Below are 27,988 nucleotides of genomic sequence, written 5' to 3'. Positions count from 1 at the left end.
GCCCTTGTGGGGGGCCGAGGCCCGGTTCTCGGTGTGGACCCCGAGCAGATGTGGGGGGCCAATAATAATAATAATAATAATAATAATAATAATAATAATAATAATAATAAATAATGATGGCATTTGTTAAGTGCTTACTATGCACTGTTCTCCCCCTTTTAGACTGTGAGCCCACTGTTGGGTAGGGACTGTCCCTATATGTTGCCAATTTGTACTTCCCAAGCGCTTAGTACAGTGCTCTGCACATAGTAAGCGCTCAATAAATACGATTGATGATGATGATGATGATGACTGTCTATATGTTGCCAATCTGCACTTCCCAAGTGCTTAGTACAGTGCTCTGCACATAGTAAGTGCTCAATAAATACGATTGACGATGATGATGATGATGACTGTCTCTATATGTTGCCAATTTGTACTTCCCAAGCGCTTAGTCCAGCGCTCTGCACATAGTAAGCGCTCAATAAATACGATTGATGATGATGATGATGACTGTCTATATGTTGCCAATCTGCACTTCCCAAGTGCTTAGTACAGTGCTCTGCACATAGTAAGTGCTCAATAAATACGATTGACGATGATGATGATGATGACTGTCTCTATATGTTGCCAATTTGTACTTCCCAAGCGCTTAGTCCAGCGCTCTGCACATAGTAAGCGCTCAATAAATACGATTGACGATGATGATGATGATGACTGTCTCTATATGTTGCTGATTTGTACTTCCCAAGCGCTTAGTCCAGTGCTCTGCACATAGTAAGCGCTCAATAAATACGATTGATGATGATGATGATGATGACTGTCTCTATGTGTTGCCGATTTGTACTTCCCAAGCGCTTAGTACAGTGCTCTGCACATAGTAAGCGCTCAATAAATACAATTGATGATGATGATTGAGGATGATGATGACGTTCTATGCGCTGGAGGGATACAAGATGATCAGGTTGTCCCGCGATTGATTATTATTTGTGTATATATATATATACACAAATAATGTATATATATATATATATATATATAATGTATATATGTATATATGTGTATATTTTATTTTGTTAGTATGTTTGGTTTTGTTCTCTGTCTCCCTCTTTTAGATTGTGAGCCCACTGTTGGGTAGGGACTGTCTCTAGATGTTGCCAGTTTGTACTTCCCAAGCGCTTAGTACAGTGCTCTGCACATAGTAAGCGCTCAACAAATATGATTGATGATGATGATTGATGATGATGATGATGTTCTATGCGCTGGAGGGGATGCAAGACGATCAGGTTGTCCCACGTGGGGCTCACAGTCAATCCCCATTTTACAGACGAGGTCACTGAGGCTCAGAGAAGTGACTCGCCCAAGGTCGCCCAGCAGACGTGGCGGAGCCGGGATTGGAACCCATGACCTCTGACTCCAAAGCCCGGGCTCTTTCCACTGAGCCACGCTGCTTCTCTGAGGGGACGGAGGGCCCGCGGGCGGCAGGGAGAGGGGCTCCCAGGGCGGACCACCGCCGGTTGGCACTGCCAGTGCCCGCCGGGAATCTCCCCTCCAGCCGCTCCCACCATGCCCGCCCATCCGTAAATACGATTGATTGATTGATTATTATTTGTGTATATATATATATATATATACACAAATAATGTATATATATATATAATGTATATATGTATAGATGTGTATATTTTATTTTGTTAGTATGTTTGGTTTTGTTGTCTGTCTCCCCCTTTTAGACTGTGAGCCCACTGGTGGGTAGGGACTGTCTCTAGATGTTGCCAGTTTGTACTTCCCAAGCGCTTAGTACAGTGCTCTGCACATAGTAAGCGCTCAACAAATACGATTGATGATGATGATTGATGATGATGATGATGTTCTATGCGCTGGAGGGGATACAAGACGATCAGGTTGTCCCACGTGGGGCTCACGGTCAATCCCCATTTTACAGACAAGGTCACTGAGGCTCAGAGAAGTGACTCTCCCAAGGTCGCCCAGCAGATGTGGGGCGGAGCCGGGATTGGAACCCATGACCTCTGACTCCAAAGCCCGGGCTCTTTCCACTGAGCCACGCTGCTTCTCTGAGGGGACGGAGGGCCCGCGGGCGGCAGGGAGAGGGGCTCCCAGGGCGGACCACCGCCGGTTGGCAGTGCCAGTGCCCGCCGGGAATCTCCCGTCCGGCCGCTCCCACCATGCCCGCCCATCTGTAAATACGATTGATTGATTGATTATTATTTGTGTATATATATATATATACACAAATAATGTATATATATATATATATAATGTATATATGTATATATGTGTATATTTTATTTTGTTAGTATGTTTGGTTTTGTTCTCTGTCTCCCCCTTTTAGACTGTGAGCCCACTGTTGGGTAGGGACTGTCTCTGTATGTTGCCAATTTGTACTTCCCAAGCGCTTAGTACAGTGCTCTGCACATAGTAAGCGCTCAACAAATACGATTGATGTCTCCCCCTTTTAGACTGTGAGCCCACTGTTGGGTAGGGACTGTCTCTAGATGTTGCCAGTTTGTACTTCCCAAGCGCTTAGTACAGTGCTCTGCACATAGTAAGCGCTCAACAAATACGATTGATGATGATGATGATCCGTAGGGAAGGAGCCGCCGTCGTGAGCTCCCGCGTCCTCAAGTGCTTCCCGAACTCGTCCGTCATCGAGGAGGACGGCCGGGGCCTCCTGCGGGCCGGGGCCGTGGCGGGCTCCGCCGTCCTGGAGGTCACCTCGCGGGAGCCGTTCGGGGTCAACCAGACGGCCATCACCGGCGTCCAGGTGAGGCCGGGGGCGGCCACGGAACCAGGTAGCCGGTTGGCGCTCTCCCGAGCGCTTAGTACAGTGTCCTACTCAGCGTGGCTCAGTGGCAGGAGCACGCGCTTCGGAGTCAGAGGTCACAGGTTCAAATCCCAGCTGTGTGACTTTAGGCCAGCCACGTCACTTCTCTGTGCCTCGGTTACCTCCTCTGTAAAATCAGTCGTATCTATTGAGCGCTTCCTGTGTGCGGAGCACCGGACTAAGCGCTTGGGGAAAGTTGGCGACGTATAGAGACGGTCCCGACCCGACAGCGGGCTCACAGGCTAGAAGGATTAAAATGAGGATTAAGACTGTGAGCCCCCGCGGTGGGCCAACCTGATCACCGTGTAACCTCCCCAGCGCTTAGAACAGTGCTTGGCACGTAGTAAGCGCTTGATAAATGCCATCATTATTATTCGTCATCATCAATCGTATTTATTGAGCGCTTACTATATGCAGAGCACTGGACTAAGCGCTTGGGAAGTACAAATTGGCAACATATAGAGACAGTCCCGACCCAACAGCAGGCTCCCAGTCTAGAAGGATTAAAATGAGGATTAAGACTGTGAGCCCCCGCGGTGGGCCAACCTGATCCCCGTGTAACCTCCCCAGCGCTTAGAACAGTGCTTGGCACATAGTAAGCGCTTAATAAATGCCGTCATTATTATTCTCCTTCTAGACTGTGAGCCCGCTGTTGGGTAGGGACCGTCTCTCTGTGTTGCCAACTTGGACTTCCCAACCGCTTAATCCAGTGCCCTGCACACAGTAAGCGCTCAATAAATACGATTGAACGAATGAATGCTCTGCACACAGTAATCAATCAATCAATCGTATTTATTGAGCGCTTACTATGTGCAGAGCACTGTACTAAGCACTTGGGAAGTACAAATTGGCATCACATAGAGACAGTCCCTACCCAACAGTGGGCTCACAGTCTAAAAGGGGGAGACAGAGAACAGAACCAAACATACCAACAAAATAAAATAAGTAGGATAGAAATGTACAAGTAAAATAAATAAATAAATAAATAAATAGAGTAATAAATATGTACAACCATATATACATATATACAGGTGCTGTGGGGAAGGGAAGGAGGTAAGACGGGGGGATGGAGAGGGGGACGAGGGGGAGAGGAAGGAAGGGGCTTGGGCGCTCACCTTCTCATTGGGCCTCCACATCGCCTGTTTGGCTCCTGACCCCTGGCCCACGCCTTCCCTCCTCACATCCTCACATCAAGCGCTTAGTACAGTGCCCTGCACACAGTAAGCACTCAATAAATCATCATCAATCGTATTTATTGAGCGCTTCCTATGTGCAGAGCACTGTACTAAGCGCTTGGGAAGTACAAATTGGCAAGATCTAGAGACAGTCCCTCCCCAACAGTGGGCTCACAGTCTAAAAGGGGGAGACAGAGAACAAAACTAAACACACTAACAAAATAAAATAATAGAATATTATTTCTTTATTCATTCATCCATTCGATCGTATTTATTGAGCGCTTAGGTTTCAGTGAATTCATTCATTCGATCGTATTTATTGAGCGCTTACTGTGTGCAGGGCACTTCCGTCTCTGGGCCTCAGTTCCCTCAGCTGGAGAACGGGGATTGTGAGACCGTGAGCCCCTCGCGGGACAGGGACCGGGTCCGACCGATTTGCTTCAGTCCAGCGTTTAGTACAGTGCCTGGCACATAGTAAGCGCTTAACGAATAGCACAATTATTATTACTCTCCCAAGCACTTAGTAGAGTGCTTTGCACACAGTGAGTGCTCGTTAAACCCGACTGAATTTTGTTCTCCGTCTCCCCCTTTTAGACTGTGAGCCCACTGTCGGGTAGGGACTGTCTCTGTATGTTGCCAACTTGTACTTCCCAAGCGCTTAGTACGGTGCTCTGCACATAGTAAGCGCTCAATAAATACGATTGATGATGATGATGATGGACTAATATGGTTAAATGAATGATTTGGGGGGAGTCAAAATCCCCAGCCCACCCGGATGGTGGTGGTGGTGGTGAAAGGGCGGGCCTGCCCTTTCTGCCCCGGGATGCCACCCACCGCGGTGGCCCCTGTGCCCCCGTGCCCTGACCCCCGGTGTTGCTCACAGGTGGCTCCGGTGACTTACCTGTGGATCAGCACCAGCCCCGGCCTGTTCACGGCCCCGGGCAAGAGGCTGGCGGCCTTCCCCCTTGGCGCGGCCCTCACCTTCACCGTCCACCTGTACGACGGCTTGGGAGAGCGCTTCCACACGCACAGCGCCCAGCTCCGCCTGGCCCTCAACAGGTACCGGTGCCCGCTTCCCGCCGTGGCCCGCTCCCCCCGGCGTCATGTCCCGGCCGAGGCGGGCACCCAACCCCGGCCTCCTCTCAGGGATGACCTCCTGCTCATCGGTCCGGGCAACAAGAACCACACGTACGTGGCCCAGGCGGTCAACCGGGGCGTGACGCTGCTGGCGGTGTGGGACCCGCGCCATCCGGGCCTGGCCGACTACGTCCCCGTGCCCGTGGAGCGCGCCATCGAGCCCGACGCCCGGCTCTCCGTGGTCGGCGACGTCGTCTGCTTCGGCACCCACCTGGTCGGCCGGGGAGGTCCGTCCAGACCCCCGACCCTCGCCCGGACGGTCCGACCGGGGTGGGGCGGAGGGCAGGCAGGCCGTGGGGAACGGGGTGAGCCGTGGGAGCCGGGCACCGGTTACGGGACGTAAGTGGGCCCCGCTGACCAGTCCCGCCTCTACCCAGGCGAGCCCGGGCTCTGGGTGGTCTCACCGGACAACATCCTCCAACTGGACACGCTGACCGGAGCGGCCGTGGCCCGCGGCCACGGCACGGCCACCGTCTTCTACGAAATCCCGGGCCTCGTGCGCACCTACCAGGAGGTAGTAACTTTCTCCGCCGCCTTCCCGCGCTGGGCTGCCCCTGCCCTCCTCCCCACCCCGCTCGGACCGGCCTGGGAAGTCCAAGTTGGCAACGTATAGAGACGGTCCCTACCCAACAGTGGGCTCACAGTCTAAAACTTCTCCCCACTTCTCCACTTCATTCATTCACTCATTCATTCATTCAATCGTACGTATCGAGCGCTTACTGGGTGCAGAGCACTGGACTAAGCGCTCGGGAAGTCCAAGTCCAAGAGACGGTCCCTACTCAACAGCGGGCTCACAGTCTAGAAGGGGGAGACAGACGACAAAACAAAACATATTAACAAAATACAATTCATTCATTCATTCATTCGATCGTATTTATTGAGCGCTTACTGTGTGCAGAGCACTGGACTAAGCGCCACTTCTCCCCATCCCGTCCGGCGTCCATCCTTCCGCCTTTTCCGCTTGAAAAGCCCTACTGAGAGCTCACCTCCTCCAGGAGGCCTTCCCAGACTGAGCCCCCTCCTTCCTCTCCCCCTCCTCATCCCCACAGCACCTGTATATGTGTATATATCTTTGTACGTATTTATTACCCTATTTTATTTGTACATATTTATTCTATTTATTTTATTTTGTTACTATGTTTTGTTTTGTTGTCTGTGTCCCCCTTCTAGACTGTGAGCCCGCTGTGGGGTAGGGACCATCTCTATACTTGGACATATTTATTACTCTATTTTATTTGTACATATTTATTCTATTTATTTTATTTTGTTACTATGTGTTGTTTTGTTGTCTGTGTCCCCCTTCTAGACTGTGAGCCCACTGTGGGGTAGGGACCATCTCTATACTTGTACATATTTATTACTCTATTTATTTTATTTGTACATATTTATTCTATTTATTTTATTTTGTTAATATGTTTTGTTTTGTTGTCTGTCTCCCCATCTAGACTGTGAGCCTGCTGTGGGGTAGGGACCGTCTCTATACTTGTACATATTTATTACTCTATTTATTTTATTTGTACATATTTATTCTATTTATTTTATTTTGTTACTATGTGTTGTTTTGTTGTCTGTGTCCCCCTTCTAGACTGTGAGCCCGCTGTGGGGTAGGGACCATCTCTATACTTGTACATATTTATTACTCTATTTTATTTGTACATATTTATTCTATTTATTTTATTTTGTTACTATGTTTTGTTTTGTTGTCTGTGTCCCCCTTCTAGACTGTGAGCCCGCTGTGGGGTAGGGACCATCTCTATACTGGTACATATTTATTACTCTATTTATTTTATTTGTACATATTTATTCTATTTATTTTATTTTGTTATGTTTTGTTTTGTTGTCTGTCTCCCCAGTCTAGACTGTGAGCCCGCTGTGGGGTAGGGACCGTCTCTATACTTGTACATATTTATTACTCTATTTTATTTGTACATATTTATTCTATTTATTTTATTTTGTTACTATGTTTTGTTTTGTTGTCTGTGTCCCCCTTCTAGACTGTGAGCCCGCTGTGGGGTAGGGACCATCTCTATACTGGTACATATTTATTACTCTATTTATTTTATTTGTACATATTTATTCTATTTATTTTATTTTGTTATGTTTTGTTTTGTTGTCTGTCTCCCCAGTCTAGACTGTGAGCCCGCTGTGGGGTAGGGACCGTCTCTATACTTGTACATATTTATTACTCTATTTTATTTGTACATATTTATTCTATTTATTTTATTTTGTTACTATGTTTTGTTTTGTTGTCTGTGTCCCCCTTCTAGACTGTGAGCCCGCTGTGGGGAAGGGACCGTCTCTACACTGGTACATATTTATTACTCTATTTTATTTGTACATATTTATTCTATTTATTTTATTTTGTTATGTTTTGTTTTGTTGTCCGTCTCCCCGATCTAGACTGTGAGCCCGCTGTGGGGTAGGGACCGTCTCTATACTTGTACATATTTATTACTCTATTTTATTTGTACATATTTATTCTATTTATTTTATTTTGTTACTATGTTTTGTTTTGTTGTCTGTCTCCCCCATCTAGACTGTGAGCCCGCTGTGGGGTAGGGACCATCTCTGTACTTGTACATATTTATTACTCTATTTATTTATTTTATTTGTACATATTTATTCTATTTTATTTTGTTAATATTCTAGACTGTAAACTCGCGGGCGGGGAATCATCATCATCATCATCATCAATCGTATTTGTTGAGCGCTTACTATGTGCATGTGTCCGTTCTAACCGTACTCTCTCAAGTGCTTAGTCCAGCGCTCTGCACCCAGTAAGCGCTCAATAAATACGACGGACACGAAGGGCTGCGAGCCCGGAGTGGGAACCGCTGGTCAACGTGCCCGGGCTGCTGTCTGGGCTCCCCCCGGCCGGATCATCATCAATCATCAATCGTATTTATCATCATCATCATCATCAATCGTATTTGTTGAGCGCTTACTATGTGCAGAGCACTGGACTAAGCGCTTGGGAAGTACAAATTGGCAACATCTAGAGACAGTCCCTACCCACCAGTGGGCTCCCAGTCTAAAAGGGGGAGACAGAGAACAAAACCAAACATACTAACAAAATAAAATATACACATATACACATTATATATATGTACATTATTTGTGTGTATATATATATATATATATACACACAAATAATAATCAATCAATCGTATTTATTGAGCGCTTACTGTGTGCAGATCGCTGCACTAAGCGCTTGGGAAGTACAAGTTGGCAACATGTAGAGATTTATTGAGCGCTTACTATGTGCAGAGCACTGGACTAAGCGCTCAGAGCACTGTACTAAGCGCTTATCCCCCCAGCTCTCGGCTCCTTCCGGCCCCGCAGGTGGTGGTCAACGCGTCCTCGCGGCTCACGCTCAGCTACGACCCCAGGACCTTCCTCACCAACGCGCCCGACTCCGGCGACTTCAGGCTCCTCATCGGCACCAGCCGGCGAGGATCCAACCTGAGAGGTGGGTGGGGGGCCGGGGCGTCCAGACAGTTCCCTCCGTGGACATCACCGAGGCGGAAAGCCGCCCACGGCACCCGCTCTCCCCGAGTCTGGTCATCCCAACGCGGGTCAGCGCGGTCGCACCTTCTTTCTGACTCTGAACCCACTGTTGGGTCGGGACCGTCTCTAGATGTTGCCAACTTGTACGTCCCAAGCGCTTAGTACAGTGCTCCGCAAACAGTAAGCGCTCAATAAATACGATTGATTGATTGATTTCGGATCTTCTCCCCCACTGCGGCCCCCAAAATGGGGGGTCCCCGCCCCTTCCTCACCTCCCTCCTCCTCTGCCCAGTGCGGGTCAAAGCTGCCTCTTGGGTGTCGCCCACTCGGTCCTATCCCCTTGGATACTAATCAATCAATCAATCGTATTTATTGAGCACTTACTATGTGCAGAGCACTGTACCAAGCGCTTGGGATACAAGGGGCTTAGTACAGTGCCCTGCACACAGTAAGCGCTCAATAAATACGACTGATTGATTGACTGACAGGAGATCCAAGTCTAGAAGGAGAGACAGACATTAATGGGATAATAATAATAGTAAGAATAATTATGGTTCTAATCCCGGCTCCGCCGCTTGTCAGCTGTGTGGCTTTGGGCCAGTCACTTCGTCAATCAATCGTATTTATTGAGCGCTTACTGTGTGCAGAGCACTGGATTAAGCGCTTGGGAAGTACAAAGATGACGATGATATGCATCTAGCTTTACTTCTGTTCCGATTCATTCATTCAATCGTATTTATTGAGCGCTTACTGTGTGCAGAGCACTGGACTAAGCGCTTGGGAAGTACAAAGATGACGATGATGTGCATCTAGCTTTACTTCTGTTCCGATTCATTCATTCAATCGTATTTATGGAGCGCTTACTGTGTGCAGAGCACTGGACTAAGCGCTTGGGAAGTACAAAGATGACGATGATGTGCATCTAGCTTTACTTCTGTTCCGATTCATTCATTCAATCGTATTTATTGAGCGCTTACTGTGTGCAGAGCACTGGACTAAGCGCTTGGGAAGTACAAAGATGACGATGATGTGCATCTAGCTTTACTTCTGTTCCGATTCATTCATTCAATCGTATTTATTGAGTGCTTACTGTGTGCAGAGCACTGGACTAAGCGCTTGGGAAATACAAAGATGACGATGATGTGCATCTAGCTTTACTTCTGTTCCGATTCATTCATTCAATCGTATTTATTGAGCGCTTACTGTGTGCAGAGCACTGGACTAAGCACTTGGGAAGTACAAAGATGATGATGATTCATTCATTCATTCATTCAATCATATTTATTGAGCGCTTACTGTGTGCAGAGCACTGTACTAAGCGCTCGGGAAGTACACAGATGACGATGATTCATTCATTCATTCATTCAATCGTATTTAATCAGTGCTTACTGTGTGCAGAGCACTGTATTAAGTGCTTGGGAAGTACAAAGATGACGATGATGTGCATCTAGCTTTACTTCTATTTATTCTGATTCATTCATTCATTCATTCAATCGTATTTATTGAGCGCTTACTGTGTGCAGAGCACTGTATTAAGCGCTTGGGAAGTACAAAGATGACGATGATGTGCATCTAGCTTTACTTCTATTTATTCTGATTCATTCATTCATTCATTCAATCGTATTTATTGAGCGCTTACTGTGTGCAGAGCACTGGACTAAGCGCTTGCGAAGTACAAAGATGACGATGATGTGCATCTAGCTTTACTTCTGTTTATTCTGATTCATTCATTCATTCATTCAATTGTATTCATTGAGCGCTTACTGTGTGCAGAGCACTGGACTAAGCGCTTGGGAAGTACAAAGATGACGATGATGTGCATCTAGCTTTACTTCTACTTATTCCGAGATGTTCCGAGCAGTTTGAAGACAGGGACCGGGGGCCTCGGCTAAACCACGTGACGCCCCCCCATTCTCCCAAGGCGCAGCCTCAGTGAACCCCCAAACCCAGGAACAGGCGTCTAGGGGAGAGCGCTGACAATCATTTCTATAAATGTCCGCCTCCCCCCTCTAGACTGTAAGCTCGTTGCGGCCAGCGAATGCGTCTATCGTCCTCTCCCGAGTGCTTAGTAGAGTGCTCTGCCCATAATAAGCGCTCACTAAGACGATAGACCGTTGGGGGTTGCCCGGCCGGCCCCAATAATAATGATGGTATTTGTTAAGCGCTTACTACGTGCAAAGCACTGTTCTAAGCGCTGGTTAATAATAATGGCATATCTATTCTATTTATTTTATTTTGTTAGTATGTTTGGTTTTGTCTCCCCCTTTTAGACTGTGAGCCCACTGTTGGGTAGGGACTGTCTCTATATGTTGCCAATTTGGACTTCCCGAGCGCTTAGTACAGTGCTCTGCACATAGTAAGCGCTCAACAAATACGATTGATGATGATGATGATGTTTGTACATATTTATTACTCTATTTATTTATTTATTTTACTTGTACCTATCTATTCTATTTATTTTATTTTGTTAGTATGTTTGGTTTTGTCTCCCCCTTTTAGACTGTGAGCCCACTGTTGGGTAGGGACTGTCTCTATATGTTGCCAATTTGGACTTCCCAAGCGCTTAGTACAGTGCTGTGCACATAGTAAGCGCTCAACAAATACGATTGAGGATGATGATGATGTTTGTACATATTTATTACTCTCTATATTTATTTATTTTACTTGTACATATCTATTCTATTTATTTTATTTTGTTAGTATGTTTGGTTTTGTCTCCCCCTTTTAGACTGTGAGCCCACTGTTGGGTAGGGACTGTCTCTAGATGTTGCCAATTTGTACTTCCCAAGCGCTTAGTACAGTGCTCTGCACATAGTAAGCGCTCAACAAATACGATTGATGATGATGATGATGATGATGATTAAGCGCTTACTATGTGCCAAGCACTGTTCTAAGCGCTGTGGAGGTTCCAAGGTGATCAGGTTGTCCCACGGGGGGCTCCCAGTCTTAACCCCCGTTTTACAGTTGAGGTAAACTGAGGCCCAGAGAAGTGAAGGGACTTGCCCAAAGTCACCCAGCTGACAAGTGGCGGGGCCGAGATTTGAACCCATGACCTCTGACTCCAAAGCCTGGGCTCTTTCAATCAATCAATCAATCAATCAATCGTATTTATTGAGCGCTTACTATGTGCAGAGCACTGGACTAAGCGCTTGGGAAGTACAAACTGGCAACACATAGAGACAGTCCCTACCCAACAGTGGGCTCACAGTCTAAAAGGAGGAGACAGAGAACAGAACCAAATATACCAACAAAATAAAATAAATAGGATAGAAATGTACAAGTAAAATAAATAAATAAATAGAGTAATAAATATGTACAACCATATATACATATATACAGGTGCTGTGGGGAAGGGAAGGAGGTAAGATGGGGGGATGGAGAGGGGGAGGAGGGGGCTTTCCACTGAGCCACGCTGCTCAATCTTGCCCCAAGGCACCAAAGCGGCTGGGGAGGTGGGCGGGTGGGCTCGCGGGTGCCTGCCACCCCACCTGTCCCTCTTTTTGGCGGTGTCCGTCGCTAGGGTCCTGCAGCCCGCTCCAGGAGGCGGCCATCAAGGCCCTGCTGCTCCCCCAGACCCTCGTCCTCTGCCACGTGCAATTCAGCAACACGCTGATGGACATCCCGGCCAGCCAGGTCTTCCACGTCCGCGCCAACTTCAGCGTCCGGCGAGGTACCGTCCTCTCTCGCCGTCCCCCCGAGCCAGTCCCCCCCCAACGGCCACCCCTCGGCCCACCGGGAGAAGCGGGCGACCCCGAGACGGGCAGGGCCGACGATGCCACCCCCCGCGCCCCACCGTCGCAGGGCTGTACGAGTGCTTGGTGGGCACCCGGCCGCGGGCGGAGGAGCTGCTGCAGCCGCTGAGCGTGGCGGACACGGCGGTGTACACCTGGGTCTCGCTGTCCGGCCCGCGCGGGCCCGGCGGCTCCCAGAGGCTCCTGGTCCCCTTCGTCCCCGCTTTCTTCGTCAACCGGTCGGAGCTGCGGCTCAGTCGGGCCCACCCCGCGGCCGAAGTGCGGGTCCTGGGCGTCGACAGGGTGCTGGACAAGCTGGAGGTACCACTGACCCATGGGCACGGGGTGGGCATAGCCGGAGCAGCCCGTCCGCTCTCCCTGGACCGCTGGATGGGAGGTTAGCCGAGAGCAGAGCCCGCTCATCAGCCCTCCACCCGGGCCCACCGCCTCCGGGGAGTCACCCGGGATTAATCCCCCGGACGACGCGTTTTAGAGCCGTCGGGGTCCGGGGGCCCGCTTCCGGGCGGGCCGGGCCGGGTGACCCCCGGGGGTGGGACGGACCGGGTGGCAGGTCCCCTTCTGGACCCGCAGGTCTCGGCCAGCTCGCCGGTGGTGGTGGTCCAGCGGCGGGGCCGCTCTGCGACCGTGCCCGGCCAGGCCGTCTACACCGTCCGCGTGGTCAACGTCACGTCGCTCCGTCAGATGGCGGCCCCCGTCTTCGTCAACGTCTCCTGCCCGCTCACCCGGCAGCGGGCGGCCGTGCCCGTGCGGGCCGTCAGGGAGGAGGCCACCGTGGGTGAGTGGCCCCCCCCAACCCAACCACGTCACCGCGGCGGTGGGGACGCGGGAGGACCCACCCGCTCACCTTTGTGCCCACAACGGCTCCAGGTCACTGCGAGGATGCGGGCATGGTCCAGCAGCTGGTCGGCTCCTACCAAATCCTCCTCTTCACCCTGTTTGCTGTACTGGCCTCCACCGCGGTCATCTTCCTCAGTGAGTGCCACACCCCACCACCCCATAGACCGGCCGCGACCTTCCTCCTCTACACCCACCTCTCGGCCTCATCCTCCCCTGGCATGAGAAGCAGCGTGGCTCGGTGGAAAAGAGCCCGGGCTTTGGAGTCAGAGGCCACGGGTTCAAATCCCCGCTCTGCCCCTTGTCAGCTGTGTGACTTTGGGCAAGTCACTTCTCTGGGCCTCATTCCCTCATCCGTAAAATGGGGATGAAGACTGTGAGCCCAGTGAGACTGCACATAGTAAGAACTCAATAAATACAATTGATGATGATGACAACCTGATCACCTTGCATCCCCCCAGCGCTTAGAACAGTGCTTTGCACATAGTAAGTACTTAATAAATGCCATTATTATTATTTTATGGGCGCAACCCTTGCCCGACTGGCGGCAGCCCTTCGGACAGCAGTCACGAGTCCCCTCTTCCTCCTGTGACGTTTTTCTCTCTTTACGCTACTCCAAGACTGGCAGCCGTCAGTCTCCTCATCGGTTGTCCTCAGCTCCTCGTGGGCAGGGAACACATTCATTCAATCGTATTTATTGAGTTATTGAGGAATTGAGTTATTGAGGAATTATTTATTCCTCCTCCTTCTACTGCCCAGCCCACACCCTCCGCTCCTCCACCACTAATCTCCTCACTGTACCTCGCTCTCGCCTGTCCCGCCATCGACCCCCGGCCCCCGTCCTCCCCCGGGCCTGGAATGCCCCCAATCCCTCTGCCCATCCGCCCAGCTCGCTCTCTTCCTCCCTTCAAGGCCCTGCTGAGAGCTCACCTCCTCCAGGAGGCCTTCCCACACTGAGCCCCTTCTTTCCTCTCCCCCTCGTCCCCCTCTCCATCCCCCCGTCTTACCTCCTTCCCTTCCCCACAGCACCTGTATATATGTATATATGGTTGTACATATTTATTACTCTATTTATTTATTTATTTTACTTGTACGTTTCTATCCTACTTATTTTATTTTGTTGGTATGTTTGGTTCTGTTCTCTGTCTCCCCCTTTTAGACTGTGAGCCCACTGTTGGGTAGGGACTGTCTCTATGTGATGCCAATTTGTACTTCCCAAGCGCTTAGTACAGTGCTCTGCACATAGTAAGCGCTCAATAAATACGATTGATTAATTGATTGATTGATTGATTGAGCGTTTACTGTGTGCAGAGCACTGTACTAAGCGCTTGGGAAGTACAAGTATCCCGCCGCAATGCGACGGAGACTCCTCCGAGGGGCCTTCCCCTAATACGCCCTCGTTCCCTCTTTTCCCCATTCCCTTGCGCGTCATCCTTGAACTTGAATTTGCACCTTATCTTCACCCCTCCTTCAGCCTTCATTTTTTTTTATTCATATTGCGGTCCGTCTCCCCCACCTATACTGCAAGCTTGTTGTGGGCAGGGAATGTATCTACCAACTGCTATACTGTACTCTTCCAGGCGCTTAGTAATAATAATAATGATGGCATTTATTAAGCACTATGTGCAAAGCACCATTCTAAGCCCTGGGGAGGTTACAAGGTGATTTGTCCTTCCCAAGCACTTAGTACAGTGCTCTGCACATAGTAAGCGCTCAATAAATACGATTGATGATGATGATCAGGTTGTCCCACGTGGGGAGTGGGGGGGCTCACAGTCTTAATCCCCATTTTACGGATCCGACCAGTCTCTCGTTCTGCACTCGCCCAACACAGTAAATGATTGACCTGATAAGCGCTTAGTAGTGCTCTGCACACAGTAAGCACTCGATACGATTGAATGAAAGAATACCCACTGTTGGGTAGGGACTGTCTCTATCTGTTGCCAATTTGTCCTTCCCAAGCGCTTAGTCCAGTGCTCTGCACATAGTAAGCGCTCAATAAATACGATTGATGACGACACTGACCACCTGCCGTGCCGGCTCTTACAGGGCACAGCCGCTCTAAGCGGATGGCCCTGTACAATCAATCATCATCATCACTCGTATTTATTGAGCGCTTACTATGTGCAGAGCACTGGACTAAGCGCTTGGGAAGTACAAATTGGCAACATATAGAGACAGTCCCTACCCAACAGCGGGCTCACAGTCTAAAAGGGGGAGACAGACAATCAATCAATCGTATTTATTGAGCGCTTACTGTGTACTGTACTAAGCGCTTGGGAAGTACAAGTCGGCAACATATAGAGACAGTCCCTACCCAACAGCTCTGCACATAGGAAGCGCTCAATACGATTGATGATCATCTCTCCCCCTCCCTTCAAGGCCCTGCTGAGAGCTCACCTCCTCCAGGAGGCCTTCCCAGACTGAGCCCCTTCTTTCCTCTCCCCCTCGTCCCCCTCTCCATCCCCCCGTCTTACCTCCTTCCCTTCCCCACAGCACCTGTATAGATGTATATATGGTTGTACGTATTTATTACTCTATTTATTTATTTATTTACTTTACTTGTACATTTCTATCCTACTTATTCTATTTTGTTGGTATGTTTGGTTCTGTTCTCTGTCTCCCCCTTTTAGACTGTGAGCCCACTGGTGGGTAGGGACTGTCTCTATGTGATGCCAATTTGTACTTCCCAAGCACTTAGTACAGTGCTCTGCACATAGTAAGCGCTCAATAAATACGATTGATTGATCCCCCTCATCTTACCTCCTTCCCTTCCCCACACCACCTGTATATATATGTTTGTACATATTTATCATTTTTTTACTCCATTAATTTTATTTGTACATATCTATTTATTTTATCTTGTTAGTATGTTTGGTTTTGTTCTCTGTCTCCCCCTTTTAGACTGTGAGCCCACTGTTCGGTAGGGACTGTCTCTATATGTTGCCAATTTGTACTTCCCAAGCGCTTAGTCCAGTGCTCTGCACATAGTAAGCGCTCAATAAATACGATTGATGATGATGATGATGATCTTCCCTCCCCACAGCGTACAACGCCTTCCTCAACAGAGTGCAGACGGTACCCGTGGTGTACGTGCCCACCCCGGCCTCGGGCCAGACAGGTGGGTTAAGGGGGCGGCCGGAGGGGAGGGGGGCCGGGTGACCATCATCATCAATCGTATTTATTGAGCGCTTACTGTGTGCAGAGCACTAGACTAAGCGCTTGGGAAGGACAAATTGGCAACATCTAGACAGTCCCTACCCAACAGTGGGGATGGGGGCTCCCCACACTGGAGCAGCAGTGAGAAGAGCGCGGGTCCGGGACTCAGTAGAACCCAGGTTCGAATTTCACCCCCGTATTTGTAATAATGGTTTTCCAGAGGAGGGAACTGAGGCCCAGAGAAGTGACTTGCCCAAAGTCAACCAGCTGACAAGTGGCGGAGCCGGGATTTGAACCCATGACCTCTCACTCCCAAGCCCGGGCTCTTTGGAGAAGCAGCGTGGCTCAGTGGGAAGAGCCCGGGCTTTGGAGTCAGAGGTCGTGGGTTCGAACCCCAGCTCTGCCACGTCTGCTGTGTGACCATGGGCAAGTCACTTAACTTCTCGGAGCCTCATCTGTAAAATGGGGGTGATGACTGCCGAGCCCCCCCGCGGGACAACCTGATCACCTTGTATCCCCCCAGTGCTTAGCACATAGTAAGCGCTTAACAGATGCCATTATTATTAACACGGGGAGTCTTACGTGAGACGGAGAACGTGCCCATCGTGATCAGCTTGTATCTAAGCCAATCACTTGAATTTTGTGAGCAGTGACTGTGTGCAGAGCACTGTGTTAGCGAAGCAGCGTGGCTCGGTGGAAAGAGCCCGGGCTTTGGAGTCCGAGGTCATGGGTTCGAATCCCGGCTCCACCAACTGTCAGCTGTGTGACTTTGGGCAAGTCACTTCACTGGGCCTCAGTTCCCTCATCTGAAAACGGGGGGTGAAGCCTGAGCCCCCCGAGGGACAACCCGATCACCTTGTAACCTCCCCAGCGCTCAGAAGCTTTGCACATAGTAAGCGCTTAATAAATGCCGTTATTATTATTATTAGCCACTTGGCCAGGTATGATAAGAGAGACAATCCCTGTACAGCGCTCGGCACGTAGTAAGCCCTTCACAGATGCCTTTAAAAAGCCGTTATTTCCAACCTCCTCCCCGCAGGCTACCCGTACCCGTCCGGCGGGCCGTACATGAGCCCCCAGCCGCCCCTGGCCCAGAGCCGGCTGCAGCACTGGCTGTGGAGCGTGCGCCGCTGACCACCTCAATAAACCGGGCCGAGCGCCGGGGGGAGGGTGGCGGGGCCGTGGCCCGCGGCCCCCTCCCCACCGCAGACCAACCACGTCAGCTTTTATCCAAAATTTATTGACAGCAGGTGGGCAGGGGGCCCCCGCTCCCCTCACGCTGCCTTCACCCGCCGCCGCCGCCCAGGACTCCAGGGGAAGGGACTCAGTGCTGCTTTCGCCGGAAGGAGCATCCTGGAAAAGAAAGCGGCGGCCCGTCAGGACAAGGGGGTGGGTGGCACTGGGACGCGGAGGGGACGCTCCTCGGATAAGGGCCGGGGGTCTCTTACCTTCTGTGAGCCGGGCCTTCCCCCCCGTGGGCTGGCAGAGGACAGTGGAGCAGCCGACGCACAGGACCACCGTCTGTGCGTGGCTGAAGACCGTGGTGATTTTATAGCATCCTAGGACAGGCAGACCAACAGTTAGAAACCCCTCGAGGGGAGCCGCCCCCCACCACCACGGTAATGCCACCTATAAAGTGGGCATCGGGTACCGGGCGCAGCACTAGCCTTCCTGGACCTCCAGCCCAAGCTCGCATCCCGGGATCCTCCCAAGGCCCAGAGAAGAAATGGGCAAAATGGGCATGCAGAGAAAGGCTTAAACGGAGAGGGGAGGGTCACGGGGTGGGACACTGGTTGTCCTCGAGGGTCACTAGGGGAGTGGAGGCTTTGGGGTGGTCCATGCTTGGTCACGGCGGGAGAGTCTAGTCAATAGCATTTACGGACTGCTTGCTGTGTGCTGAGGAGCACTGTACTAAGCGCTAGGGAAAGTACAACGCAACCAAAGATATACATTCCCTGCCTGCAATGATCTTACAGTCTAGACTGTAGAGCGTCTAGGGGGTGGGTCATTGGGAGCCGAGTGGCTTAGTGGAAAGAGCCTGGGCTTGGGAATCAGGGGTCGTGGGTTCTAATCCCGGCTCCGCCACTTATCAGCTGTGACTATGGACAAGTCACTTCTCTGGGCCTCAGTTACCTCACCTGGAAAATGGGGATGAGAACTGTGAGCCCCACATGGGACAACCTGATTACCTTGTATCTCCCTGAGCACTTAGAACAGTGCTTGGCACATAGAAAGCAATTCCCAAATACCATTATTATTATTATTGTAGAGTCTAGGGGGTGGATCACTGGGGGCAGTGTGGCTTAGTGGCAAGAGCCTGGGCTTGGGAATGAGAGGTCGTGGGTTCTAATCCCAGTTCTGCCACTTATCAGCTGTGTCTATGGACAAGTCACTTCACTTCTCTGGGCCTAGGTTACCTCACCTGAAAAATGGGGATGAGAACTGTGAGCCCCACGTGGGACAACCTGATTACCTTGTCTTTGGGCAATAATAATAATAATAATGATGGCATTTGTTAAGCGCTTACTATGTGCAAAGCATTGTTCTAAGCGCTGGGGTGGATACAATATGATCAGATTGTCCCACGTGGGGCTCACAGTCTTAATCCATTTTTACAGATAAGGTAACTGAGGCTCAGAGAAGGTAAGTGACTTGCCCACGGTCACACAGCAGGCTTGTGGTGGAGCTGGGATTCGAACCCATGACCTCTGACTCCAAAGCCCGTGCTCTTTCCACTGAGCCACGCTGCTTCTCTAAGCAGCAATCACTTCATTTCTCTGGGCCTCAGTCCCCTCATCTGCAAAATGGGGGGGGGTAAAGACTGTCTGTACAGTGCTCTGCACACAGTAAGCGCTCAATAAATACAACTGATGATGTAAGCTCCAGGTAGGACAACCAGATTACCTTGTAGCTACCCCAGCGCTTGGCACACAGTAGGCACTTAACAAATGCCAGCATTATGATTGTTACTGGGGGAATCTAGGGTGTGGGACGGTCTGTGGTGGATCACTAGGGGAGAATCAATCAATCGTATTTATTGAGCGCTTACTGTGTGCAGGGCACTGTACTAAGCACTTGGCAACATATAGAGACAGTCCCTACCCAACAGTGGGCTCACAGTCTAAAAGGGGGAGACAGAGAACAAAACCAAACATACTAACAAAATAAATAGAATAGATATGTACAAGTAAAATAGAGTAATATGTACAAACATATATAATCAGGGGTGGCTACTGTGTGTACCAGGCACTGTTCTACGCACCGAGGTGAAGACATCTTACCTCCTTCCCTTCCCCACAGCACCTGTATATATGTACATGTTTGTACATATTTATTACTCTATTTATTTATTTTACTTGTACATATCTATTCTATTTTATTTTGTTAGTATGTTTGGTTTTGTTCTGTCTCCCCCTTTTAGACTGTGAGCCCACTGTTGGGTAGGGACTGTCTCTAGATGTTGCCAATTTGTACTTCCCAAGCGCTTAGTCCAGTGCTCTGCACATAGTAAGCGCTCGATAAATACGATTGATGATGATGATGATTATTATTACTAACAAAATACAAAAAATAGAATAGATATGTACAAGTAAAATAAATAGAGTAACAAACAGGTACAAAGATATATACATATAATAATAATGGCATTTATTAAGTGCTTACTATGTGCAGAGCACTGTTCTAAACGGTGAGTAGGGACTGTCTCTAGGTGTTGCCAATTTGTACTTCGAAAGCGCTTAGTCCAGTGCTCTGCACATAGTAAGCGCTCGATAAATACAATTGATGAGGATGATGATGATGATTACTAACAAAATACAATAAATAGAATAGATATGTACAAGAAAAATAGAGTAACAAATATGTACAAACATATATACATATCAAAATGGCATTTTTTAAGTGCTTACTATGTGCAGGGCACTGTTCTAAACGCTGAGTAGGGACTGTCTCTAGATGTTGCCAATTTGTACTTCCCAAGCGCTTGGCACAGTGCTCTGCACATAGTAAGCGCTCAATAAATAGGATTGATGATGATGATGATGATGATGAACAAATCAGGTAGGGCACAAGCCCCCGTCCCATATGGGACTTAAGGCCTCAATCCCCATTTTACAGATGAGGTAACCGGCGCACAGAGGAGCGCGTGGCTCAGTAGGAAAGAGCCCGGGCTTTGGAGTCAGAGGTCACGGGTTCAAATCCCGGCTCCACCAATTGTCAGCTGGGTGACTTTGGGCCAGTCACTTCACTTCTCTGTGCCTCAGTTACCTCATCTGTAAAATGGGGATTAAATCTGTGCGCCCCACGAGGGCCAACCTGATCACCTTGTAACCTCCCCAGCGCTTAGAACAGGGCTTTTGCACATAGTAAGCGCTTAATAAACGCCATTATTATTATGAAGTGAAACGATTTGCCCAGGGTCACACAGCAGACGGTGGAGTCCCCGAAGGGGGAGGGTGTTGGACCTGGACACTTGACGTCCATGAAGTAGGAGTTGGGGCTCTGGACCAGCCGCTTCTTCTTGTGTTTCCGCTTCTCCTCCTCGGGAGAGGGATGCAGGAGGTCTTTGGCGAGCTGAGGGCGGAAGGGGAACCGGGTTAGTCGGCGGGGACACCGGACCCCCCACCCCCCGCCCTTCTTCCCGCCTTGCCCCGTCGTCGCCATCTTGGGCCTTGAGGGGCCGGGTCCCTCGCCGGCCGCCGTAGCCGCGCGGGCGACCGAGCGGCCGGCCGGGGCCCCCGCGGCCCGCACACGGGGACCGGGACCCACTCACAGGCATGTCCGCGCGCCCGGCCCGTCACCGCCGGAAAGGAGCGAAAGCGGAAATCCTGCCCTTTATAAAGGGGAACGAGGCGGAAGTGACGTAGAGGGACGGCCGCGGCGCCATCTTGGGGAGGTCGCCTCCCGACCCCCGGCCCCTCTCGAGGCGGCGGCCCTGGTGGGGAGGGAGGGGGGCCATGTTGGGGAGGTCGCGGCGGTCCATCTAAGAGCGAGGTATGGGGAGGGCGGCCATGTTGGGGAGGGCGGAGGAGCTCTTCTGCGGGTGAGGGGACGGGAGGCCATGTTGGGGAGGGAGGGGGGCAAGGCTGGGTGGCGACGGGGAGGGAGGCCATGTTGGGGGGGTCGGGGCGGTCCATCTAAGAGCGAGGTACGGGGTGGGCGGCCATGTTGGGGAGGGCGGAGGGGCACTTCTGTGGGTGAGGTGGAGGGAGGGGGGCCATGTTGGGGAGGTCGGAGAGGTACACGTGGGAGCGAGGTGGCGGGCGGGCATGTCGGGGAGGGAGGGGGGAAAGGCTGGGGGCGACGGGGCGGGAGGCCATGGTGGGGAGGGCGGAGAAGCACGTGTGGGAGCGACGTAGAGGGAGGGAAGGCTGGTGGGCGACGGGGCGGGCGGCCATGGTGGGGAGGGCGGAGAACACATGTGGGGGCGAGGGGGCGGGCGGGCATGTCGTGGAGGGAGGGCGGCAAGGTTGGGTGGCCATGTTGGGGAGGTCGGAGGGGCACTTCTGGGGGTGAGGTGGCGGGAGGCCGTGCTGGGGAGGGAGGGGGGCAAGGTTGGGTGGCGACGGGGCGGGAGGCCATGTTGGGGAGGGAGGAGGGCAAGGCTGGGTGGAGACGGGGAGGGCGGCCATGGTGGGGACGTCGGAGGGGGACTTCTGTGGGTGAGGTGGCGGGAGGCCATGTTGGGGAGGGAGGGGGGCAAGGTTGGGTGGCGACGGGGTGGGTGGCCATCTTGGGGAGGGCTGACGAGCACTTCTGTGGGTGAGGTGGCGGGCGGCCATGTTGGGGAGGTCGGAGGGGCACACGTGGGAGCGAGGTGGCGGGCGGCCATGCTGGGGAGGTCGGGGGCAAGGCCGGGTGGCGACGGGGCGGGCGGCCATGGTGGGGAGGGCAGAGGGGCACACGTGGGAGCGAGGTGGTGGTGGGCGGCCATGTCGGGGAGCGAGGGGGCAAGGCTGGGTGGTGACGGAGAGGGCGGCCATGTTGGGGAGGGCGGAGGAGCACTTCTGTGGGTGAGGTGGCGGGAGGCCATGTTGGGGAGGGAGGGGGCAAGGCTGGGTGGCGACGGGGCGGGCGGCCATGTTGGGGAGGTCGGAGTTGCACACGTGGAAGCGAGGCGGTGGGCGGCCATGTTTGGGAGGGAGCGGGGCCAGGCTGTGTGGCGACGGGGCGGGCGGCCATGTTGGGGAGGTCGGGGGGCACACGTGGGAGAGAGGTGGTGGTGGGCGGCCATGTCGGGGAGGGAAGGGGGAGAGGCTGGATGGTGACCGGACGGGCGGCCATGTTTGGGGACGTCGGGGTTGCACACGTGGGAGCGAGTTGGCGGGCAGCCATGTTGGAGAGGGAGGGGGCAGGGCTGGGTGGTGACGGGGCGGGTGGCCATGTTGGGAAGGTCAGAGTTGCACACGTGGGAGCGAGGTGGCGGGCGGCCATGGTTGGGGAGGGAGGGGGGGCAAGGCCGGGTGGCGACGGGGCGGGCGGCCATGTTGCGGAGGTAGGAGGGGCATACGTGGGAGCGAGGTGGTGGTGGGCGGCCATGTTGGGGAGGGAGGGGGGCAAGGCTGGGGGGCCACGGGGCGGGCGGCCATGGTGGGGAGGGCGGGTAGGCCCTTCTGTGGGTGAGGTGGCGGGAGGCCATGTTGGGAAGGTCGGAGCGGCCCGGCCGTGTCTTGGGTGGGCGGCCATGTTGGGGAGGTCGGCTGGCATCCGTGAGTGAGGCGGCGGGGGGGCCACGTTGGGGATAATAATAACAATAATAATGATGGCATTCATTTATTAAGCAATTTGTTGTCCGCCAGCGAACTGGCATGACTGACTCCATCTTGTGCATACATACCAACAGTAACCCTTTATCCTCATCATCATCATCAATCGTATTTATTGAGCGCTGACTGTGTGCAGAGCACTGGACTAAGCGCTTGGGAAGTCCAAGTTGGCAACATCGAGAGACGGTCCCTACCCAACAGTGGGCTCACGGTCTAAAAGGGGGAGACGGAGAACAAAACCAAAAATACTAACAAAATAAAATAAATAGAATAGATATGTACAAGTAAAATAAATAGAGTAACAAATATGTACAAACATATATACATATAATAATAATAATGGCATTTATTAAGTGCTTACTATGGGCAGAGCACTGTTCTAAGCGCTGAATACACATAGGAAGCGCTTAACAAATGCCATCATTATGATTATTATTATCATTATCATCATCATCAATCGTATTTATTGAGCGCTTACTATGTGCAGAGCACTGGACTAAGCTCTTGGAAAGTACAAATTGGCAACATCTAGAGACAGTCCCTACCCAACAGTGGGCTCACAGTCTAAAATGGGGAGACGGAGAACAAAACCAAACATACTGACAAAATACAATAAATAGAATAGATATGTACAAGTAAAATAAATAAATAGAGTAACAAATATGTACAAACATATATACATATAATAATAATAATGGCATTTATTAAGTGCTTACTGTGGGCAGAGCACCGTTCTAAGCGCTGAATACACATAGGAAGCGCTTAACAAATACCATCATTATGATTACTATTATCATTATCATCATCATCAATCGTATTTATTGAGCGCTTACTATGTGCAGAGCACTGGACTAAGCGCTTGGGAAGTACAAATTGGCAACATCTAGAGACAGTCCCTACCCAACAGTGGGCTCACGGTCTAAAAGGGGGAGACGGAGAACAAAACCAAACATACTAACAAAATAAAATAAATAGAATAGATAGGTACGAGTAAAATAAATAGAGTAATAAATACGTACAGACATATATACATATATAAAGGTGCATTTTATTTTATTTTTTTTTATTTTGTGCAGCCTGAAAGCACTCCCGTGTGTAGAGTAACATCATTAACCAAAGTGGCCCCTCTCTGCCTGGGCTGTCCCCATCCTGTGGTGACCGTTATCTCCTGATGACATCTTGTAAACGGGGATTTTAACACCGACCAAACCGTGGCAAACAAACGGTTTGTACTGTAATTTAGGATCTGGGAATGCCAAGGCCTCACGTGCGGCACAACTCTCGGGAATAATAATAATAATGGCATTTATTAAGCGCTTACTATGTGCAAAGCACTGTTCCAAGCGCTGGGGAGGTTACAAGGTGATCAGGTTGTCCCACGGGGGGCTCACTGTCTTCATCCCCGTTTTACAGATGATATAATTGAGGCCCAGAGAAGTGAGGTGACTTGCCCAAAGTCAATCAATCGTATTTATTGAGCGCTTACTGTGTGCAAAGCACTGTACTAAGCGCTTGGGAAGTACAAGCTGGCAACATATAGAGACAGTCCCTACCCAACAGTGAGCTCACAGTCTAAAAGTCACACAGCGGACAAGTGGCGGAGCCGGGATTTGAACCCATGACCTCTGACTCCAAAGCCCGGGCTCTTTCCACTGAGCCACGCTGCTTCTGCGTGGCTCACTGTAAAATGTAAAATGGGGATTAATAATAATAATGATGGCATTTATTAAGCGCTTACTATGTGCAAAGCACTGTTCTAAGCGCTGGGGAGGTTACAAGGTGATCAGGTTGTCCCACGGGGGGCTCACAGTCTTCATCCCCATTTTACAGATGAGGTCACTGAGGCCCAGAGAAGTGAAGTGACTTGCCTAAAGTCACACAGCCGACAATTGGCGGAGCCGGGATTAGAACTCCCAAGCCCGGGCTCTTTCCACTGAGATGTGTGCGTATCTATAATTTTATTTATTTATATTGATACCTGTTTCCTTTTTTGATGTCCGTCTCCCCCCTTCTAGACTGCGAGCCTGCTGTGGGCAGGGATTGTCTCTATGGCTGAATTGTATTCATTCATTCAGTTGTATTTATTGAGCACTTACTGTGTGCAAAGCACTGTATTAAGCGCTTGGGAAGTACAATTCAGCAACAAATAGAGACAGCCTAGGCTCACAGCCTAGAATTGTGCTTTTCAATCGCTTAGTACAGTGCTTTGCGCACAGTAAGCGCTCAGTAAATACGATTGAATGAAATAATGAGGCCCGAAGACCCTCCCTGGGTCCCTTCTTTCCCCCGTTCTGGGTGCCCAAACACTTAGAAGTAGCATGATCCAGTGGCTAGTGCCCGGACCTGGGATTAAGAAGCACCTGGGTTCTAATTCTGCTGTGCCACTTGTCAGCTGTGTGACCTTGGGCAAGTCCCTTCACTTCTCTGTGCCTCAATTCCCTCATCCGTAAAATGGGGATGAAGACATAGAGCCCCATGTGGGACAGGGACTGTATCCAACCTGATGAGCTTGGATCTACCCTTGCGCTTAGTACAGTGTCTGGTATGTATAAGTGCTTAACAGCTACTGAATGTATTATTATTATATCAATAACAATATTAATAATCCCACGTGAGCCCCACGTGGGACAACCTGATCACCTTGTAACTTCCCCAGTGCTTAGAACAGTGCTTGGCACATAGTAAGGGCTTAACAAATGCCATTATTATTATTATTATTGTAACCTCCCCAGTGCTTAGAACAGTGCTTTGCACATAGTAAGGGCTTAATAAATGCCATTATTATTATATTAACCTTGTAACTTCCCCAGCGCTTAGAACAGTGCTTGGCACATAGTAAGGGCTTAACAAATGCCATTATTATTATTATTGTAACCTCCCCAGCGCTTAGAACAGTGCTTTGCACATAGTAAGCGCTTAATAAATGCCATTATTATTGTATTATTGAGAAGCAGCGTGACTTAGTGGCAAGAGCCCGGGCTTGGGAGTCAGAGGTCATGGGTTCTAATCCCGGCTCCGCCACTTATCAATTGCGTGACTTTGGGCAAGTCATTTCACTTCTCTGGGCCTCAGTGACCTCATCTGTCAAATGGGGATGAAATCTGTGAGCCCCACATGGGACAACCTGATCACCTTGTATCTACCCCAGCACTTACAACAGTGCTTGGCACATAGTAAGCGCTTAATAAATGCCATTATTATTATTATTATTATTAAACAGTGACATTCTCTGCCCACAACGGTGGGGGAGACAGACATCAGTAGAAATAAATAAAATGACAGATGTGGTGATCTAAGTGTTGGGGGGCTGGAGGGGGAGAGAGCAAAGGGGGCGAGTTGGAGCGACCCAGAAGGGAGTGGGAGATGAGGAAAGGTGGGGCTTAGTCTGGGAAGGCCTCTGGGAGGAGGTGGGTCTTCAATAAGGCTTTGAAAGGGGGTAGAGGAAAAGTGGGGCTTAATCTGGGAAGGCCTCTGGGAGGAGGTGGGCCTTCAATAAGGCTTTGAAGACAGGGAGAGAGTGGTGGTCTGTGAGATTTGGGGAGGGGAGGGCAGGCCAGGCCAGAGGCAGGACAGGGGCCAGGGGTCCCCCCCACCCCCCTTTCATTCATTCATTCATATTGATTGAGCGCTTACTGTGTGCGGAGCACTGTACTAAGCGCTTGGGAAGTCCAAGTTGGCAACCTAGAGAGACGGTCCCGATCCAACAGCGGGCTCACAAAGTTGGTAACATCTAGGGACGGTCCCTACGCAACAGCGGGCTCCCAGTCTAGACGGGGGAGACAGACGACAAAACCAGATTAACAAAATGAAATAAATAGAATAAATATGTACAAATAAAATAAATAAATAAACAGAGTAATAAATGTGTACAAACATGTATACATATATACAGGTAGACATTATTAAGAAAGATGATTGCGGCCCAAAAGAGGTTCAGAGTGTGGAGAGGCTCCCCTCCCCCGGCCCGCTCCATCCTGTCCGCCATCCGGACGCCCCCCACCCCCCTTTCATTCATTCATTCATTCAATCGTATTTATTGAGCGCTTCCTGCGTGCAAAGCACTGTACTAAGCGCTTGGGAAGTCCAAGTTGGCAACATAGAGAGACGGTCCCGACCCAACAGCGGGCTCACAGTCTACAAGGGGGAGACAGACAACAAAACCAAACATATTAACAAAATAAAATAAATAGAATAAATATAGACAAATAAATAAATAAACAGAGTAATAAATGTGTACAAACATGTATAAATATATACAGGTAGACATTATTAAGAAAGAGAGATGATGGCGGCCCAAAAGAGGCTCAGAGTGTGGAGGGGCTCCCTCCCCTCCCCCGGCCCCCTCAATCCTGTCCGTCATCTGGACGCCCCCCATCCCCCTTTCATTCATTCATTCATATTGATTGAGCGCTTACTGTGTGCAGAGCACTGTACTAAGCGCTTGGGAAGTCCAAGTTGGCAACACTGAGAGACGGTCCCGACCCAACAGCGGGTTCACAGTTTCTAATAGACTGTGAGCCCACTGTTGGGTAGGGACTGTCTCTATAAGTTGCCAACTTGGACGTCCCAAGCGCTTAGTCCAGTGCTCTGCACCCAGGAAGCGCTCAATAAATACAATTGATTGATTGATTGATTGATTTCTCCTTAGCACTTTTATTGCCCGAGTAGTTTTGCGTTAGGCCCCCTCCCTACGACTGATTGATTGTCCTTCCCAAGCGCTTAGTCCAGTGCTCTGCACCCAGGAATAGCTCTATAAATATGATTGATTGATTTCTCCTTGGCACTTTTATTGCCAGAGTAGTTTTGCGTTAGGCCCCCTCCTTACGATTGATTGAT

At 50.5% G+C, this 27,988-nt stretch overlaps 3 protein-coding genes across 3 annotated transcripts in view; 1 reads left to right on the top strand and 2 right to left on the bottom strand.

Annotated features, from left to right (window-relative positions):
* Positions 1-17,610, top strand: part of NUP210L (nucleoporin 210 like) — a 63,294-nt gene extending 45,684 nt beyond the window's left edge. The window contains exons 30-40 of the mRNA XM_038768484.1: positions 2,590-2,764; positions 4,883-5,058; positions 5,146-5,363; positions 5,514-5,650; positions 8,479-8,605; positions 12,164-12,313; positions 12,445-12,695; positions 12,966-13,170; positions 13,263-13,367; positions 16,276-16,350; positions 17,428-17,610. Coding sequence (XP_038624412.1) covers positions 2,590-2,764; positions 4,883-5,058; positions 5,146-5,363; positions 5,514-5,650; positions 8,479-8,605; positions 12,164-12,313; positions 12,445-12,695; positions 12,966-13,170; positions 13,263-13,367; positions 16,276-16,350; positions 17,428-17,522 — 1,714 coding nt within the window. The 3' untranslated portion in view covers positions 17,523-17,610. The remainder of the gene's footprint in view (positions 1-2,589; positions 2,765-4,882; positions 5,059-5,145; positions 5,364-5,513; positions 5,651-8,478; positions 8,606-12,163; positions 12,314-12,444; positions 12,696-12,965; positions 13,171-13,262; positions 13,368-16,275; positions 16,351-17,427) is intronic.
* On the bottom strand, positions 17,608-21,245 carry RPS27 (ribosomal protein S27). The gene is made up of 4 exons (XM_038769054.1): positions 21,160-21,245; positions 20,852-20,960; positions 17,837-17,947; positions 17,608-17,741 (listed from the first exon to the last, which is right to left on the bottom strand). Exons 1-4 carry the CDS (start codon positions 21,163-21,165, stop codon positions 17,713-17,715), a joined length of 255 nt encoding a protein of 84 aa, XP_038624982.1. The 5' UTR covers positions 21,166-21,245; the 3' UTR covers positions 17,608-17,712.
* LOC119947007 (extensin-like) lies at positions 21,184-22,872 on the bottom strand. The gene is made up of 3 exons (XM_038768483.1): positions 22,661-22,872; positions 21,539-22,541; positions 21,184-21,369 (listed from the first exon to the last, which is right to left on the bottom strand). Exons 1-3 carry the CDS (start codon positions 22,870-22,872, stop codon positions 21,184-21,186), a joined length of 1,401 nt encoding a protein of 466 aa, XP_038624411.1.
* Positions 22,873-27,988: the final 5,116 nt, after the last annotated feature.

Source organism: Tachyglossus aculeatus, chromosome Y4 (genome assembly GCF_015852505.1).
Source record: "Tachyglossus aculeatus isolate mTacAcu1 chromosome Y4, mTacAcu1.pri, whole genome shotgun sequence".
Taxonomy (NCBI): domain Eukaryota; kingdom Metazoa; phylum Chordata; class Mammalia; order Monotremata; family Tachyglossidae; genus Tachyglossus; species Tachyglossus aculeatus.
The sequence above is the reverse complement of the archived record's forward strand: the minus strand, read 5'-3'. Positions and strand labels throughout refer to the sequence as shown.

What these genes read in the sequence shown, in the direction of transcription:
- LOC119947007 (XM_038768483.1), bottom strand. Translation starts at nt 22,872, where the DNA reads ATGGCCGCCCGCCCCGTCGCCACCCGGCCTTGCCCCCCCTCCCTCCCC. An exon ending in GTCCCCAAACATGGCCGCCC is followed by an intron (nt 22,542 to 22,660) that starts GTCCGGTCACCA and finishes GTCGCCACACAG; the next exon opens with CCTGGCCCCGCTCCCTCCCA. An exon ending in CCAACATGGCCGCCCACCCC is followed by an intron (nt 21,370 to 21,538) that starts GTACCTCGCTCT and finishes CCTCGCTCTTAG; the next exon opens with ATGGACCGCCGCGACCTCCC.
- RPS27 (XM_038769054.1), bottom strand. An exon ending in CATGGACGTCAAGTGTCCAG is followed by an intron (nt 17,948 to 20,851) that starts GTCCAACACCCT and finishes TGCCTGTCCTAG; the next exon opens with GATGCTATAAAATCACCACG. An exon ending in GAAGGCCCGGCTCACAGAAG is followed by an intron (nt 17,742 to 17,836) that starts GTAAGAGACCCC and finishes TTTCTTTTCCAG; the next exon opens with GATGCTCCTTCCGGCGAAAG.